General features: G+C 47.2%; 1 protein-coding gene across 11 annotated transcripts in view; it reads right to left on the minus strand.

Annotated features, from left to right (window-relative positions):
* The window catches only part of SNED1 (sushi, nidogen and EGF like domains 1), a 3218914-nt gene that overhangs the window by 285793 nt on the left and 2914755 nt on the right, over window positions 1–18366 (minus strand). Inside the window, exon 19 of one of the 11 annotated variants that reach the window (XM_069618134.1) lies at window positions 16359–16477. The exons of the other annotated variants lie outside the window; for them this stretch is intronic. Within the exon in view, the coding sequence (XP_069474235.1) occupies window positions 16471–16477 (7 nt within the window). The 3' untranslated portion in view covers window positions 16359–16470. Of the gene's footprint in view, window positions 1–16358; window positions 16478–18366 lie in introns of those variants that run through there. 11 annotated transcript variants of the gene reach the window in all.

The following is an 18366-nucleotide window of genomic DNA, read 5'->3' on the forward strand; positions in this document are numbered from 1 at the left end:
CCGTCGCTGCCGTGTCAGTCCCCGTATCATCCCCTCGGGTGGACGGGGAGGAGGGCTGGAAGGGGCGCGACGGCTGAAAAGGAGGCGGAGGGTGGATCCTTCTTTTCTTGGTAGGGGGAACACCAGAATGTCCCGGTTCTGGGTCCCCCGACGGGAGAGGTTCCGTCGGCAACGGTAGCCTCGTCCTTATCTCTGAGCATAAGGACTGTATAGCCAACAAAATGGCCGCCGAGTTGTCTCACGGGGCTGGCATTGGGGAAGCCGACGGGCGATCAGGGGCCCCGTCGGTACCCTCGACGATGTCGTCGTCACCTGCGTCGGGATCCATCCCGACGGGTCGGTCTTCTTCCACGCCGAGGCCGTGGCTTAAGACTTCGACCAGCTCCTCCTCCGAGGTTGAGGCCGAATCTACGACGACGCCCTGCCCCCCCTTTTTCTTCCCCACGGGGGATTTCACGGGGGTCCTATCGATGGGCACAAAAGAGGACTCCCTCCGAGGTGGCAGGGAGACTCTGAGCCCCGAGGTCGCCACCACTGGTGTAGCCTCCACAGGCTGAGCCAGGGCCGCCGCGACAGTTTCGATAGAGGGCTTGGCCGGATGGATTAAGGCCCTCACCACCTTAGGTGCGCTCACCGCCTTATCCTTGAGGGGGGGGACACTGCCTCGCTCCCCCTCCGCCTTCGAGCTCGACCGGGGCCTCTCCAGGAGCTTCGCCGGGTGCTCGGCCTTCCTCTTACCCGACCCCGAGCGTTGGCTCGTGGTTGATGGTGCCGGGGAGGGTGCGCCCTGCCTGGCGCCCGCAGAGCCCGACCGTTCGGCGCTCCCGGTGCCAGCGGACTCGCGGTGCTTGGCCTTATGTTGGACCCCCGTCGCCGGGGCGTCCTCAAAGGTCTTAGAAGACCGCTCGGCTTTCTTCCTCTTCTTCTCGCCGGACGGGCTCTTCCCTTCCAGCCAGTTGGCGAGACGTTGATGGCGGTCCTTCATGGTCCGCTCCGACATGTTGCCGCAAAACGCACAGTCCTTCTCCACGTGCGTCTTGTCCTCATGTAGGCAGTAAAGACAAAAAGAGTGTTCGTCCTCCTTGAAGACGTTCTGCAGCTGGCATCCAGGGCAGACCCTGAACAGCTTTCCGGGCGTCGAGCTTCCCTTCTCCTGGGCCATGACCGGGCCTGAGAAACTTCTGGAGTCCTCCAAAAGCGTAGCTCGACGAAATCTTCACCCTTGAGGGGCGCAGACGAATCCGACACGGGTCCCCGTTGATCGGATGGAGAATCGGTGGAGCTTGAGGCTCTTTTTGACCGAAAAAACGAAGTTTTTGAGAAAAAACGTGAAAAAAATAGCACTAACGCTCGAGAGCAATAGCACGAGGATCCCAACACATGAACGTGCGGTAAAAATCTGAAGATGGCTGCCAGAGGCGGTGCTTAGGTAGAGGGCAGTCATTGGCTGTGGTCAGTATGACGCAGAGACCAGTGATTGGTTATTACTACGAAAGACAGATCAGAAACGAAACTGATACTGGTTTTTTCTTTACCGAGGATTCCCAGCCTGACGACGGGGAATATTCATGAGCATGTGAATCCATGCCAGACCCCATGCTGGAGAAATGCATGCTTTTCTGACTTGGTCCAGGAGTTCAGGGATCAAAGGTAACGGATATCTATTCTTAACGGTGATCTGGTTCAGGGAGCGATAATCTATACAAGTTCTAAGGTCTCCTTCCTTTTTTGGAACGAAGAAAAAAGCTGAAGAAGCAGGGGACTTGGAAGGACGAATAAACCCATTTGCCAGGTATTGATCCAGGTATTGTCGAAGGTGAAGGTTCTCAGGCTCGGTGAGGGCATAAATTCTACTACAAGGAGGAGTAGATCCAGGTATCAGGTCTATCTGGCAGTCATAAGACCTATGAGGAGGTAGAGAGTTAGCCTGATCCTTCCGGAAAACATCTTGGTATTCTAGGTATTCGGGAGGTAACTGGGGAGTCTCTGAAGAAATTGCTGCCAGTGCAACACCAGGTGGAGGGTGACAAGTAGAGACACATTCTGGAAACTGGACCGTTCTTGCTCGCCAATCGATCAGAGGATTGTGTTTCTCTAACCAAGGTATTCCTAGAATAATCTGAAACTGAGGGGCCTTGATCACATCGAACACGATCTTCTCATGGTGTCCATCTTGACTTACTAGCGTCACCTCTTGAGTGGTATGCGTTACTGGCCCGGAGGCTATCTCCGTACCATCCACCGTAGTAATGACGTCCTTTACAGCCTTGGGACAAAGAGTTAGATTCATCCTCAAAACCATTTCATGATCCACATAATTGCCGATGGCACCGCTGTCGACGTAAGCTTCAATTGCATGTAATCGATCCGGATTATCTGGGCTAATGAGGACCATAGGTATCACGAAATGCGAGGTCACGGAACTGGTTTTCACGCTCGGCAAGAGGACCTCTACTCTTGTCGGGCGAGGTCGTTTCCCTGCTCAGAGTTTGTAACTTTGGTAACTACAGCTCCTACTGCCTTCTTGTCAGGTTTCACCGGACAGTCTCGAAGAAAGTGCCCTGAGTTTCCCCAATAGAGGCATAATTGCAACTGTTTTCTCCTTTCCCGCTCCTTTTGTGTTAGAGGACCTTTCAGACCCCCTATTTGCATGGGTTCCCCGGAATCTACTCCTTTGGAAGGAGTTGGCAGTTTGGAAAATACTCGAGCATCAAACTTGGAACGATCGGCCTTCCTGTTCTGCAGTCTGTGATCTATTTGAACGACTAAGTCTATATAGTCCGAACAATCTTGTGGGGGATTCAATACTTGGGCTAACACATCTTTGAGCTCCCCACGTGGACCTCTATAAAACAGCGTAATCCTTTTGTCCTCAGGCCATTGAGTTTCCACTATCAGTCTGTTGAAAGACGCAATATAAGCCAAAAGGTCTTGATTACCTTGTCGCAACGAAAGAAGCTCATTGTCCAAGGCCTGCCCCTGTGAATGTCTTGCGAACAGTTTTTCCATACTGAGCTGAAAAGCTTGAAAATCATGGAGGACCGGATCATCTTGATTTACTAGAGGGATCGACCAGTCTGCCGCATTGCCACTAAGGTACGAAAGCACGAAAGCTACTTTAGCTTGATCAGTTGGAAAGGCTGCTGGCCGGCATAAGAAATGCAACCGGCACTGATTGATAAATACTGCAAACCTCTTTGGGTCACCAGAAAATCGTTCGGGCGGAGCCAGAGGTACATTCCCAGGTAGGTTGATCTGCACTGGATTCATAGAGGATGTAGAAGGAAGATTTCCCCCAGATGCGGGTAACGGGGTCTGTCCGGCTTGTGACTGTAGCAATTGTCTAGCGAGATCATCTGTTCGCTCCTTGGAAATAATCAGTTGCCTTCTTAGAGCGTTCGTTTCCTGACGGGCTGCATGCACTTCTGCCCTTAGTTCCCCAAGCAACTGGGCTAGCTGGTCGGTATCCGAGGTTTCCATAGCGCCTGGACGGGAGTTTTGGGGTAGGCTTTGCGTTCTGTAACGCTCACCTGATTCCCGTAGAGGCGCCGGTCTTGACTGGGCGTATGCCGTATCTGCAAAGGTGATGTGTAACACACGGCTGGCTCTTTGGGCTGGACCTCTGTGCACTGTATGTCTGACTTGAAGGGTAAGATGTCTGCAGATAGAAAATATGGGATTAAGGAACTGGGTTATTGAATGTCTCTCTCTTCTTCCCTTTCTCTTCTCCTGTAGAACCCCAAAGGTTAACGCTCTCACCTTAGGTAAGTGAACGCCGTGCTCTCCATCTGCCTCGGGGCAGGGTGCTGTAACCAGTTTCTTCACTGGATAAGGGGAGCAGGCCTCTTGACTTCAGAGGACTGCTGTCCGTCGTTTACTGCACGAACGGTAAGTTTCGAGTAATTCTAATGTCTTTAAAGTCTTTAGTAATGATGTTTCTTGTTTTGCAGGGTTCCGGCGATGGCGGATGCCGGGCTGAAGTGAGTTGAAGATGGAGCCCGTGTGATGAATAGAAGCGCCTGGAAGCACGTAAGTAAGCGCTTGTTGCCTGCTTCACGATGCGCTCTAACTGTCTTTTTATTTTGCAGGTACAAGTTCGGAGCGGCTGCAGGGTGCCGGAATACCCACTGGGTTAGATGTGGAAAGGAGTAATGGCACGTGAGTATTAAAGTTCCCCAATGTCTTTAAACGCACCGTGTTTTGTCTTTCAGATGCGGGATGCAGTGTGAAGACCTCCGGAGCGCACGAAGAGTAGGTAAGCCTTTGTCTTTCAGATGCCGGAATGTAGCGCGAGGCGTTGGTGACAGCCGATGGACCAGGTAAGTGAAGAGCTGTCACTGAAGACCGTAATGCTAACCTGTTCTTTCTTGTCTTTATAGGTGTTGCTGAAGACTGGATTCAGGATGGTAAGCCTTTTTCCTTAGGCCCAGGATCAGATGCAGAAGACACGATGAGCGTTTTGCTGCAGAGGATGCAGAATAACGCAAAGCAAGATTCATCCATCGGGTGTGGTTTAAATAGCCTCCTGTAGTGCTTAGGTGTCTCCTTCCACAGCCACGCCTAGGTAAGAAAAGAGTTCCTGCTTTCCAGAAGAGTTCCAGTGTTCTGAATCTAGGGAGTGGCTCCTGCCCCACCCAACAGGAAAAGTAGTTCCAAACAGAAGAGGATCAAAGGCTCAACTGGCAGGCAAGTAAGCAGCATGGTCTGCTGCAGGTAAGTCCACACAAGCATTATGAGCCCGGCGCTTCCAGCGCTGGGACTGGGCATATTTATGAGCCTGGTGCCACTGGCGCCAGGACTGGGTCCAAAAGGTCCCAATTGGGACTGGTTGGCACTCGGAACCTGGGTTATGGATCTGCTTCCAAGGGAGTTGGGAAAACCCTGACCTTTTGGAAGCAGAGACCATGACACATACGAGTGGGCGGGGCAGATCATGTCATATCGCTGTACGCAGACTATGTTCTGCTATACGTAAAAGACCCACATCTCAACGTACCAGTGATCCTGGATGTTCTGCGGAACTTTGCGCGGATAACTGGGATCAGCTTCAGCACAGAAAAATCCTGCATATTCCCGCTAGCTGGGCTGATAAATAAGGCCGAAGGGGACCTCCCGGGGGTCGGGACTAGATGGCAAAGACATATGTTTAGATACCTGGGGGTGAACATCTGGCATGAACCAAAACAAATGCATAGGGGTAACAAGATGTTAGCAATACAAGGGCTACGCAACTCCATGAAATTCTGGACCAAACTACCGTTGTCATTAATGGGAAGGGTGGCCGTGGTCAAAATGATTGTCCTCCCAAGGTTCCTATACCTCTTCCATAATATTCACTACTTCATACCTGCTTCCTCCTTCAAACTACTGGAGAAGCTCCTGAGGGAACTGATATGGGGCCACGCCAGACACAAACTGTCCTTAGACACACTCACGCTGCCATACAAAATGGGTGGGGTCCAATTACCTGATCTTGAGAGATACTTTCTAGCGGCACAACTTAGTTACGTGACCAAATGGTTGGCAGACGACACAACCTCAGAAACAAGGTTGCTCAAACATCTGATTGCACCGATGCGCCTGAAGAGGTGTTGTGGGTATCAGCGAAGTGCCTTGGCACCCACCCAATGATTGTTCAGTTAGGCAAGAAGGTCTGGAAGAGAGCCCTAAAGTTGTTGAGGCTAGATTACCCCTACTCACCGGACACCCCGATGGCGGCTGATATATGTACAACTAAAGCAGATTTGCAAAGATCTAGGCAGTGGGAGGGTTATGGCATCTATACGTGGGGATATACGAACAACTTGCAGATAGAACGATCCCCAAAAGCAGTGGGATGAAACAAGGGTGGGAGAGGGACCTGGGTGTTCACATATCTGAAAGAGAATGGGAAAGGATACTGGAATTCCCCCGGGAAGTGTCAAGGAATGCCAAGTTCTGATTGATTCAACTGAATCTTCTATACAAAACATATTTGACCCCCAGTAGAATTGCCAAATTTCACGGTGCCACAGAGCCACTGTGCCCATTGTGCCGGTCGGAGGGAGCAGACATAACACACATGTTCTGGGGGTGCCCCAAGATACGACTTTTCTGGTATAAAATAGAACAAGCATGTAGAAGGGCAGGGTTATTGAGATATGAATGGACACCAAAGGAAGGTCTATTGGGTCTACCCGAGAATTAGCAAGATCCGGCACCTAATAAAATTCATGGATATGGCATGCATATTAGCGAAGAGAGCCATCGCAATGGCATGGAAAAGACCTGGAGGCCCACAGTACATGAGATGGTATAGAGAATTGGAGCGCTGGGCAGAAGCAGAAACAAAAGTGTGGGGTGAGGGGGTTGCAAGGGCATGGGAGGAAGTGGGCCGGCGTATGAGGCCTGGAAGACATTGATATGGGACATGTTCTACCCGTCCGACGACAAACCCCCTTGAAACGGGCAACTCGCAGAGAACAAACTGTATATGCACAAACTCGCCCCCCCCACAGGCGAAAGGGGGCTAAGTACTCAGACCCAGGCGGCACAGACCAGCCCGAGGGCCGAAGCCTCAGAGACCCAGGTGCCACCCCCAGGAGGCGTACCACCACAAAAGTCCACATGCTGTAATAGCCTCAACTAACATGGCGCGGCTAGAAAAGCGACAGCGCATCCTGTAGGCAACAAACCCTCCTCATGAAAGCACGCCAGTTACCTCCGAACGAAGCCAAAGTTGGAGACCGTTTGTAGTTGTTGTAAAGGTGTTTTGTTGTTATTGTTATTGTTCTACCTTATATATGCACATGGCAATGATAATAAATTGTAACTTAAAATGCACTGTATATCATAAATGCCAATAAAAACATTTTAAAATAAAATAGGCCATTTAGTGTAGTTGATAGTCCACGCCGAAAACCTATTTGGTGTTTTGATAATATTCTTTTATCTTTGGCCCATTGTTCTGGTTTCTTTTTTACTATGCCGGCAAAAATGTTGCTATCAGCATCTAGGACAGAGATCAGACGGTAGTCTCGGGAGGATAGCTCAGGGGCAATGTGCTCGCCTTGGAAGCAAGACGACATGCAGCACCAAAGGTTTCGATCCCCGGGTCCGCGCTTAGAAACCTCTGGGTATTAAGCGCGTTATAAATAACCTATCATATCATATTATAGTTCATCGAATTGACCCGATTTCCCTTCTTGTATATGGGAATTATTATGGCCCCATTCCATGACTCTGGTATGGTCATGGACTCAATCACTTTGTTAATTAAGTGGAACAGTGTCGTGTTTGACTTCGATATTTGGTTGGAGAGCCCATTGGGTCCTGCTGCTCTGAACTGGATGATTTTTTTTATTAGTTCTGCTATCATGTCTTGTGAAAAAGTGAACTCCCATTTTACTGTGTCTACGAACATTTTTTGGACTTTGTGAGGGCAATTTATAGAGGGATGAGAAGTGTTTATGCCATACCCGCTCCTCGATTATGTTAATTTGCATGATGCATTGGTTAACTTTCCTTGAGTTTATTAGTGATCAAAAATGTCTCGAGTTGGCCCTGCCAACTGCACATAACATTTGTTCACCATCTTTTTGGGAGTGAAGATATTTTTGTGACCTTGACCAGTTCCTGTATGTGGCCTGTATCTTTTTTTGTTTTTAAGATGCAATCACCTCTATTTAATTATTCATATTTTAGCATCTGAATACTTCTTCTTAGTTCTTTATTTTTGTGCAGTGAATCTTCATGTATATATGAAAATGCGTGGACTTTGCTTTATCACTCAGCGATATGGGTGGATTAATGGCCCAAAGGAATTCTACAAACGTGTGAGGATTGCAAAGGGATGTAAGTTCAGATTCCATGGACGAAGCAACAATGTTTGATAGTTCCAGATTCAACTTTGAGTACCCCACCCACCCCAAGTTAGACCACTCGATTCTTGCTGTTGTTAACTGTGACTTTACTAGATGTTACTTTGGTGTGATCCAACATCTCATTTGAAAAGGACCCAGTGAGCATGTTGTGATCACTGGCACCTCTTGCTTTTACTTGAAATGTTGTACATTTATCAAACATGTCTTTTGACAAGAATAGATAGTCAATCATTGAACCCTGAGACCCTTGAGTCCAAGTTGGTGCAGGTGGAACACAACCCTCAATGTTTCCATTGGCCATATATAGATTCCAGTCAGTGAGGAAAGATAGCAAGTGTTTTCCAGTGGGTGTGGTTTTCTTGATCGTATGATGTTTTACAATTGAATGGATGTATTGGGAGTTCAGGTCACCTATCAAGATGATGCTCACTGACCCATGTGTAATTTCGATCCGAGTGAGTACATCTCCCAATGATGTTAGGAAGCCCATGAGGGAGGGGTTTGAGGGGTTTCAGTATATGTCAATTACCATTAAGATGCTTGTGGCATTGACACTCTCAATTGAGTTTTTTCGACCACTGTTGCTGAGACATCACAGCAAATCAATTTAGTTGAAGACATGATGGAGTTCTGCAGTGCCCTCAAGCAGGTCTGCCCTTGTTTCGACTCTGTGCAGGGTGATTCACAATTGAAACACTTGTGTATATGCGTGTTATAAATGCCATATCATATCATATCTCCATCAAAACCAGAGACTAATAACCATGTCTCTTGGAGGTCTATTATGTCATAGGTGTTGAAAATCTCATTTCTGGTATCTTTATTCTTGAAAGAGTTGGAGCCCCTTGTAGTCCCCCCAATCAATTTGATCTCATGGGTGACTAGAGAGATTCCTCAGCCAACCCCATTTTCTGAAAGACTTGCGAGATTATTTCAGGTACAAGTGACCAGACATTTGGTTTCTGATCAGTACAGTTGTTCACTCGTGTGGTGACTCTAATCTCTGGCTTCGGTTATGAGGATCAATAGAACCTGGTTATCCTCTAGGGGTATTGGTGGTTGAATAAAGTTCATGTATGCTGTTTGTGCTTTTTCTATTGTTATTTAGAGGATGAGCTGATCCCTCAGAGCCTTTTTTTAGCAGAGCTTGTGTGGCTGACAGAATGGCATTGGCTCCTAGCCTTGACTTCAATCCCATTTCCACAATGTGTGTATTGGGATAATTGGGAAAGCAAACATATTCAATGTCAGTGGAGCCAAAAAGGAATAGATAATCGACTTTGTTCAAAATTGTCAGGATTCTAGTGCTGTTTAGAGGTTTTAGCTTTTCGGTTTAATTTGTACTTCTCATTCATAGCTTAGGGATTGAAAAAGGGTGCGATAGCTGAGCAGAGTGTTCAATGCTGGATCCAGGCATTTTTTTACACGTTCTCATATAGAAAAAGCAGAATTTTCATTAGAGATTGCAGATCTTTGAATACATGTGTCTGTGTGGGATGGGCTTCCTCTGCCAACTGTTTGTGGGCAGGTAACCTTTCGCTGACATGGTAGTGAGTTCTCTGCTTGCATCATGCTGTTTCCGCTGTGAGAGATTTCATTGGATGTTGCCTGAGGCGCTCCTAAAGGGAGTTTTGATCTGCACTTCCCCGCAGAAATATTGGAGCCAATTTTAAAGCTGCTTGGGTTTGTCTGTTTGAATGCCCATATTCAATTTTGAGAGAGTTGGGGTCCTGGCAGCTGGTTCGCCTCCAGAGCGACGGTCTCGATCTTCACTCAGTGGACTTGTGATTGTGATTTCTAGTACATTGTTTGACTGAGTTTGTTGTTCGACATTCTTTGACTTCTTTAGTCTTTTTTACGGAATGTGACCGATATTGTTTGTTGCCGTTATTACGGCACACGCAGATTAAACTTTTGCTACCATTTTGTTATTTGGCATTTTCTGATTTTTTTGTTTTGCGCTCTTCATTATTGTGTGGACTAACCATTGGCTCCGTAAATCAGTCATGCTTGTGTTTGTTGATTAATGTCTTGTTTTAATTCAAGTAAGTTGTTGCTGAGAAGGGAATTAACTGTAGTAATTAGACCTCCTATGGAACTTTCACATTCCCTTACTTCTTTTGTCAGGTCCATTAACATCATGCGAGTGTCTGCACCTCACTTCTTAGTAATTCTAATACCTTTACTGAAGAGTTCAGGACAAAATTTAGCATTGTTAGAGTTCCGTCACTCTCTTGTCTGTGGATCGCCTGGGGGGCTTTGTTCGTGCCTAATATCTTGTGCCTTGAAATGTTTGAGGTCACGTCCATATGAAAGACTGGTGGCCGGGCCAATATTGGACTCAGCGATAGAACAGTTGTTAGTGAGGCCTAAAGAACAACTGAATCATTTGATTCTGCTGTATTTGTTGGACCAGATGGCATTGGATTAACTCCTCTTAATGAGCTGTGATCAGCAACATACATAGGCTTTGCCAGTTCCGACAGGTCCACTTGGTCCAGGCTATGACATCGTCTTCTTGGGAAGAAGTCGGTGATGGCTTTTTTCATTGTGGTAGTGGTTAATGTGTATTCTAGGCCCATGACCTGAGCTATCCTTGAGCACAGTACATTAGGGGATAAACTGCGTACCCCCTCCAGATTTGTTTGCTCACTGATGTTAAGAATGTTGGGTTGTTGGAAGACACTAATGGACTGTCTCTCTACTGAGCAACCTACCCTTTGTGGACTGACAATGGGTTTAAGGTGACTTTTCATGACTTTGTCAGTATGGGTTGGGTCGTCTGGTTCAGGTGCCCTTAGATTGTCATCCAGCAGTGTACTACGCAGATAATAGCTGTGCAACATTGTGGTGAGTTGTGAAATGCACGCTCCTTTATGGTGAGACCATTTTGTATTGTGCAGCAAGCAAGTCAGGAGACCCAAACACTGAAGAAGGATTGCACGTGCAGTTGAGACCAGCTCAAAGGCACTGGCGGACCGCAGTCACCAGTCACAAAAATAAAAGAAGTGATTTCACTCAAAGGCTTAAAAGCCTGCAGTTACTGGCCAGCAAGAGAGACCAGGAAATAGTTTTAATGGTGTGAGATTGCACTCAATGTCAGTGCAGCACTTGCACCATGCAGCAGTGTTTGAGATGTTTCTCTCACCTTTCGAGATTTCCTCACTGCTTCCTCACTGTGCGAACTCCATGGTGGTGAGACAATTTCATAATTCACAGCAATTGACGGGCCACAGTCACTGGTTACAAATGTAAATCTAGTGGTCCGCTCAAAGGCTTGGGAGCCTGCAGTTCCCAACCAACAGAAGGGAGCAGAAGAGTATTTCAGTGATGTGAGATTACACACAATGATTATGCAGGAAGGGCACAGTGCAGCAGTGTTCAAAATATGGCTCTCACCTTTCGAGATTTGCTTCTTTCTTCTGATCTTTCTTTTCCATTCCCGACAGACAGAGCCGCGTTGGCTTTCGCCGAGGAGCAGCTGGTCTGCTCAGACTGCTCAGACTGCCTCTCATTGCCTCTCTGCGGCTCTCTGTGGTGGATAGGAGTGTTTGTATGTTTAACTCCTCCTTTAGCAATCAGGATAGAAGACAGGGACTCCGCCGCAGACTGCCTCTCATCGCCTCTTTGCCATTGCGTCAATCTCCCTACTCATACCAAAAATGGCAGATGCTTAACTGGATAGCCGATCTGAACTGCCATATCACCATCTTGTCAAACTCTCCCTGCCCTTGGTTGTACCATCACTTCATTACCTTCACTATCCCTCTCGGCCTGAAAACTAAGCGCCCCATATCCCTACTACCATGATCCTTGGCACATGGCTCCCGCAAATTAAGCTTGCTAAAACGACCTGGAAGAAAACCCCCACTGATGCTGCAAAGCAGGCTTTCTCTAATCTCTCCAAGCAGTACAAACATGAACTATCCTCAGTCCTTAAGCAATTGGAAGCCCCCGCACCACCTCCCTCATCACTCACTAAAGACGCAGCGTCGTGCTGTTGCATTCAGAATGCAATGCTGCATAATATCGACACTCTACATGACAAAATCCTGGCCAAAAAGTCGTCCTTGTAGCACACTAATCTGAGCTTCACTACCCACCACGACCCGAACGTTAATTCCACTCACACATTACTTTAAAAATGTCACTTTTGTGAAGCAAAACACGAAACATCGAGTAGCAGGCCCTGTGGGGGGCCAGATATTCAGCAGGTGCCACCTTTGTCCTTCCTGTAGGTGCACCAGGTGTTGCAGGCTACCATCTGCTAGCAAGAAACCCAAGAAACCTAAAACCAGGCAGAATGAGGAAAACAACTACAAGTCCCTGTTAGTCCGAAAACAAATCCCTATCATGATCTTGCCCCCATGGGCAACCATGCACTGGTCTTAGACAATCTTAGACAATCTCCTGGGGTGGTGTGCATCACTATACCCCCCTGCTTTCAAATCTCAGGGCCTATGTGCACTGTGTTAGTCCTATCTTACGCCTAATAACATACCCCTATCTTACTCCTACGGGCACAAAACACAAGACACAAAGAAAACACATGAATCGATTAAATTATAACAATAGAATACATGTATTTATGCACAGCAAAGCATAATGATAATGCAAGCATTCTTAAAACTATTGCAAATATCTAATTTGCACCTTTGATACTTCTGGTGCAAAGCAAATCTACCATGCAATAACTATAAGCCTTACAGGCTTCTAATGCAAGCCTGTGATGCAAGCCTGTGATTCTAATGCAGCCTAATGCAAGCATCCCGCAATCCTCTCCATCATGCAGAATCAATCCTCTCCAATCCACACCATACTTCACATTCACTCTCTAAGACAATCCCTGTCTGATCTCCCCTTCCCCTTCCCCAAAGCTCTTTGTGTGAGAGTCTGTTCTAATCATGGGCGTAACTTTAGGGGGGGCAGGGGTGCCCATCCCCCCTTGTCCAACCTCCATGGCACACCATTCTGTCCCCACTCATTTGGACTGGGCACCTCCTCTTCAGATGTCATGTCCTCCCCAACACCCTCAGCAAAGTTACTCCACTGGTTCTAATCAATCAATTTGTCTAGGCCATAAACCATACTTCCCATGTGCATGTGCCTCTCTCTGTCTCCAGCTCTGTCTTTGTCAAGTCTCTCCTCTCCCGCTACTCTGCAACCAGCCAGTCAGTGGCAGGCCCCTCAAGATCTGGTCACTCGAACTGCCTCTGCCAAGCTCTGCCAAGCTCTCCGATCTCTCCCGAAGCCATCAGATTCTGCTGCACCAAGACATCTCTCCCTCATTCTCAGAACTGCATCCAAACGCCTCTCAATCTATCTCTCAGAGAGCAGCTCCAACCAAAACTCCATCAGTATCTAACCCCATCTCCAACAGAAACTAACCAAACTCCCTTCTCTTCAGCTCTGGTTATACTAATTCATGACGCACTTGTTCCCCATGGTTACTTTGTTCTCTAAGCTAAGAATGTCTCTTTCTCTGTCAGCATTTAGCAATGCCTGCCAGTCTGTGTTTTGCAATGTACTTTTCACTTCGTGTTCTGTCAGCGTGACATTGGACATCATATCTCCTTCATGGCCTATCTGTCTGCAGTGCCTGCCTCCTATTTCTCCATTCATACCCATTCTCTCCAATGCTGGCTCTGTTGGCATCACAAAATCCTCTTTCCGTGCCTGTGTGCAAAAGTTCGCCATGCCTGAAAAGACTCCTCTCCCATCTCCCCATTTGGCACTCCCGCCCACCTTTGCTGTCTCCGTGAAGCTCAGAGCTCAAGCTCATAAGGCTCCTTAGCCTTCCCTACTCGGACAAGGGTTTGTGTTATCTGTCTGCCTGTCAAGCAACTGTTTACGAATTGCTTCTCACAGTGTACCATAAAATTTTGCACTGCCGCGGTGCTCCCCTGTCTCCATTAGAAATGGCTTTACATTGCCAGCTAAATGCTTCCTAACGTTTACGCTATTCTTCTCGCAATTCCACGCGCTATCTATATGCAGACTTCATTGCATATTCTACATGCGTGTCTCTCTACATGCATACATAATACATATACATATTTCTAAATGTGTAACTACAAAGCATAACAATGTGTCATTCTTAATGGCTCTACATGTCATTTCAAATATGACAGTGTGTCATTTCAGGCCTCATTTGTTCTCTATAGTGCCTAGCACGTTTATCTCTCAGCCTAAGTGCTACATAAATACATAATACATCATTCTAAAAGCATCTCTTCCAACATATATGGCAATAACATGACTAAGCAAACCCTTCATATAACAGGGCCTATTTCTCTCTTCAAATGCATAATGCAAATGGCTAATGCATACAAAGTGTCAGTGTAATATGTGGATAGTGTAATGATGCTACTTCTTCATGTACCAATCAGAACTAAACAGGATGCAATAATGGAATGATTCCATAGCAAAGAGTAATGATTGGGTAATGGTTGTATAACAAAGAGTAATGATTCTCTAATGATAACAAATACAGGCTCCCCATTTTATCAGATTCTACATCCCAGCACTGGGGGCAGAGAAGTACAAGTCCCAGCAGTCTCAGCACCCCTAACGCATTGGTATTAAGGCACATAAAGCCTGTAAACCTTCTGGGCAACAACCAGAACAAGACCCGGACTTGCGCGCATGCGCAAACACCGAACGATTGTTCGTGCTCGACTTTTCCTCCGGGCGGACGCATCAGGAGAAGCTCCTGGCAGGCGAAGCACATTGCAGGGCTACGCCCTCGCCTGAAGCAGATCCTTCAGGCCCTTCGGCCCTTGAAGATAAGTGGCAAGAAGGAGGCGCATTAGCGCAACGAAAGGGAGCATGCTTTTAACTGCCTGAAATACTGACTGCTTGCAGTTGATGGGATGGGCACGGGGGGATCCGGCTAATACAGAGGCAATACCGGAAGCATTAACCGCATGTTGAGTGCTGTAGGACACTGCTTGGGATGCATGTGCTTACTGGTCATCAGAAAACTTTACGCTCAGTGATACGGAGCACGCACTAACTGTTTCTTATTTGACAGTCCATAGATGCGCCTTGCAGGTCTTCGGGAGACCGCAGATCACAGGGAAAACCCTCAGAACACGCGAAAAAAACAGCCTAAGCTAAGTGCTGGTTTTCTTTATGCTAAAAACATAATGTGAAAGAAGTTATGTAATGTATAAACAATGCGCAGAAAGTCACTGTGAATCACAGCAAGCAATGTTATTAGCTGGAAGACCAGCAGTGGGCATTGTTTTAGTTGGAAGCCAAGCAGTGTGTATATGGTATCCATTTCCCACGTTGTCCCTCATGTTAGGTAGTAGGTTGCACCAATAGGTGCTTCAGCAAGGCCCTTCTCATCGGGCGCAGAGTTAAGGTGCCAAGTTCCTGAATCTCAAGGGACTGAAGTAAGCATCTTGTGTGGTGTGTGGGAAGCAAGTCAAAGGCGCACCCAGGGGGAAACTCAATGATGAGACAAAACTGAGTGGTAAGACCCCCGGCCAGGGGTGTATGAATGAGTATGCGTGCATGTGTGATATAAGGTGCTAACAGAACTCATCAACACAGCGCACCAGCACAACGCCAGCTGGAAAAGGCTCACAAGACAAGAGCCAAGGAGTATGCTTTCCCTATATCCCCTTACCCATCCATAACCTCTCCCTTACCCTCATACCGGTTTACCTACAACCCTCTACCTATCCAATCCGTGGACCCCAACCCTCTTTCCCCATGGGGGTCACTGAGGCCTGAGTGCATATAGTACCAGGTACCAAGACCGCCAAGGGGAGGTAGGAGTTTGTGGCGGCTCCGCGCTGGACCAGGATTCGCCTTGACAGTCACAGATAAAGAAGCCCTACATATCCTACAGAGCCTGAAACCCTCAAAATGTAAAGGGGACGACTTCTCGGCAACCCTCATCAAAGATTGTGCCGAAACCGTAGCGCGGTTCATCGAAACATGTACCCACTTTGAGAACCTGTTTAGTGACCAATCCAGAGGGGCTCAGTGGGTTCTGCTGAGTACCTCCTCTGTGGCCTCAATGCTGCGAATAGACTCAGCAAAGGAGCTAGAGTTCTCAGTGGGAGAAGTGGCACGGGCCATTGCGGCGCAGAAAGGTGGAAAAGCTCCTGGGCTGGACGGGGTCCCTGTGGACTTGCACAAAAGAGAAATAACTGTTTGGGCACCGGTACTCACAAGATTATTTAATGCAATCATTGTCCGCAACTGGATCCCTGAAACTTGGACCTCGGCGGTGATAGTCCCTATATTTAGGAAGGGGCATAGGGCAGACCCTAGCAACTACTGGCCCATTTCGCTGCTAGATGTAACGGGAAAAACATTTGCTAAGGTGATTGTCCAGTACCTTGTAGCAGGGGTGAAGTGAAGGAAACAAAGCAGTTAAGTCCCCTCCAGGCGGGTTTCCAAGCATGAAAAAGCACTGTCGACCAATGTTTCAAATTTCACCTATTTATACAAAAACACCTTAGGATTATCAAGACCAACCTTTGTGGGGTCTTCGTGGACCTGAAAGCCGCTTTCCACAGTGTGCCCAGAAAGACTCTTTGGTCGGTCTTAAGGAGCAAAAACATCCCTGAAGAATTACTCCTCCATCGATTCAGCTCCTATGCGAAAAGAACAGGGCAGTAGTGAGGTGGGGTCTTGGGGGTGAGGCGACCGACCACGTTAGGGTGGCCAGAGGGGTGCGACAAGGATGCATTCTTGCAGCCATCCTATTTTGCCTATTCATCAATTCTATAATAGAGAGGCTCCAGCAGGAAAACGCAGACCCCCCCTAGGATGGGGAGTGAACACATCCCAGTCCTCTTCTTTGCGGATTACGCTGTGCTCCTCTCCACCTTCACCATGGGCCTGCAGTGTGCCCTAGTAAGCTTCAATCGAGTGTGCAAAATTGGACTTGGAAATCAACACCTCAAAAACAAAGGCAATGTTTTTTTCTTCCAAAGCGACCAGGCCAAAAAAATTGAATCTGCAGGCGAATGGTGCCACCTTGGAACAGTTGGACTGGTATGATTATTTGGGGGTTCTGTTTTCCAAGTGGGCCATTGCAAAAACCAAGTGTCTAAGGCAAACATTGTCTTGGAGAAAACCAGTGGGGCAGTTAAAGCCTATTATGCTAAACACAATAGGGAGGGCACTGGGGCCAGCCCTGGGTCTATTCCAGGCGTAGGCTTAGGCATCGGCCATCTACGGAGCAGAGGTATGGGGGCATGCGGATGCATCGCTTTTCAGAACAGAAAATATATTTCTAAAGGCAATCCTCCTGCTCCCACAGAGCACACCCACCAGCTCTGCCCGCATGGAGTGTAACCTCCCCCCACCAGATAAGGAAATATCTATCAGGCCGGTTTTCTATTGGGTAAGGATCTGGGGTAGTCTTGATTTAGAGGCATATCGCCTGACACTGGAGCACGTCCTATTGCTGAGGGGCTGGAAGAAGTTTCCCTGGCTAATGCACATAATAAATGGGTTGTCCCAGCTGGGTCTTTCTGCCTACTGGCAGAACCCCCGGCAGATGGACCAAAATCCAAAAATGATATTGAAAAAAGCCTTTGCCACGTACAAAGAGCTAATGGCCACGGTATTGACATTTGGCCTGGTACACTTAGCCTACTTAGCAATCAAAGAGTCACAGGGATTTGAGCGCTATTTGAAAATCATTAAACCGGCTTATGCAAAGGCATTGTATATGAGGCTACGCTTAGAATCCCTGCCATTGAGAGACAACACCAAAAATTGGGCTGGATCACCCAGTAATGTTTGCCCAATGTGGGAAAATGAGGACGAAAAGATGGGGAATTTTAAAAATTATTTTGTGATAAACTGAAAGATCCTAGAATCATCTACGTGAAACTCCTTTTTAGACTGCATGGGGTCTCCACCGTGCCGAGCCATTTGCCTTTATAAACTTTCCATGTATTTTACGGCGGCTTACTTTGTCGCCAAATATATTCATAGATCCTGGCTGAGGAGGAACAAAGCCTTTGGGTAAAACCCCAGAACCTGCAGAAATGAATTATATCATTGGTTTAAGGTTGCTACTCAATGAATGATTTGTACCTTTTTGATAAGAGATGATTTGTTCTATCAGCAAGCTTTGTTTTATATTGTTTGTCCCTGTGGTTTTTACCCTAATAATATACAAATTGTGTTTCTTAATACTGTTTTAACCTAGTTCTACTTTTTAATCTTGCATCTTATTTGTTGGTGAAATGTAATTATATTGTTGTGTCACTACCAATATGGCCTATGCTGAATAAAGGTATTAAACAACAACAAAACATTATCAACTCCTCGTTCTCGACAGGCTCAGTACCAACCAGCCTAAAAGAAGCATGAGTCCTCCCCTTGATAAAAAAACATCTCTCAACCCGGCACTGCCTAGCAACTACTGGCCAATCACCATAGTCCCATTCCTACTAAAAATGCTGGGCAGAGCAGCCTATGTCCAAATTCAACACCACCTAGAAGGTAATCACATCTTAAGAGTACT

The sequence above is a fragment of the Ambystoma mexicanum genome, chromosome 10, assembly GCF_040938575.1.
Source record: "Ambystoma mexicanum isolate Mex_15411 chromosome 10, UKY_AmexF1_1, whole genome shotgun sequence".
Taxonomy (NCBI): Eukaryota; Metazoa; Chordata; class Amphibia; order Caudata; family Ambystomatidae; genus Ambystoma; species Ambystoma mexicanum.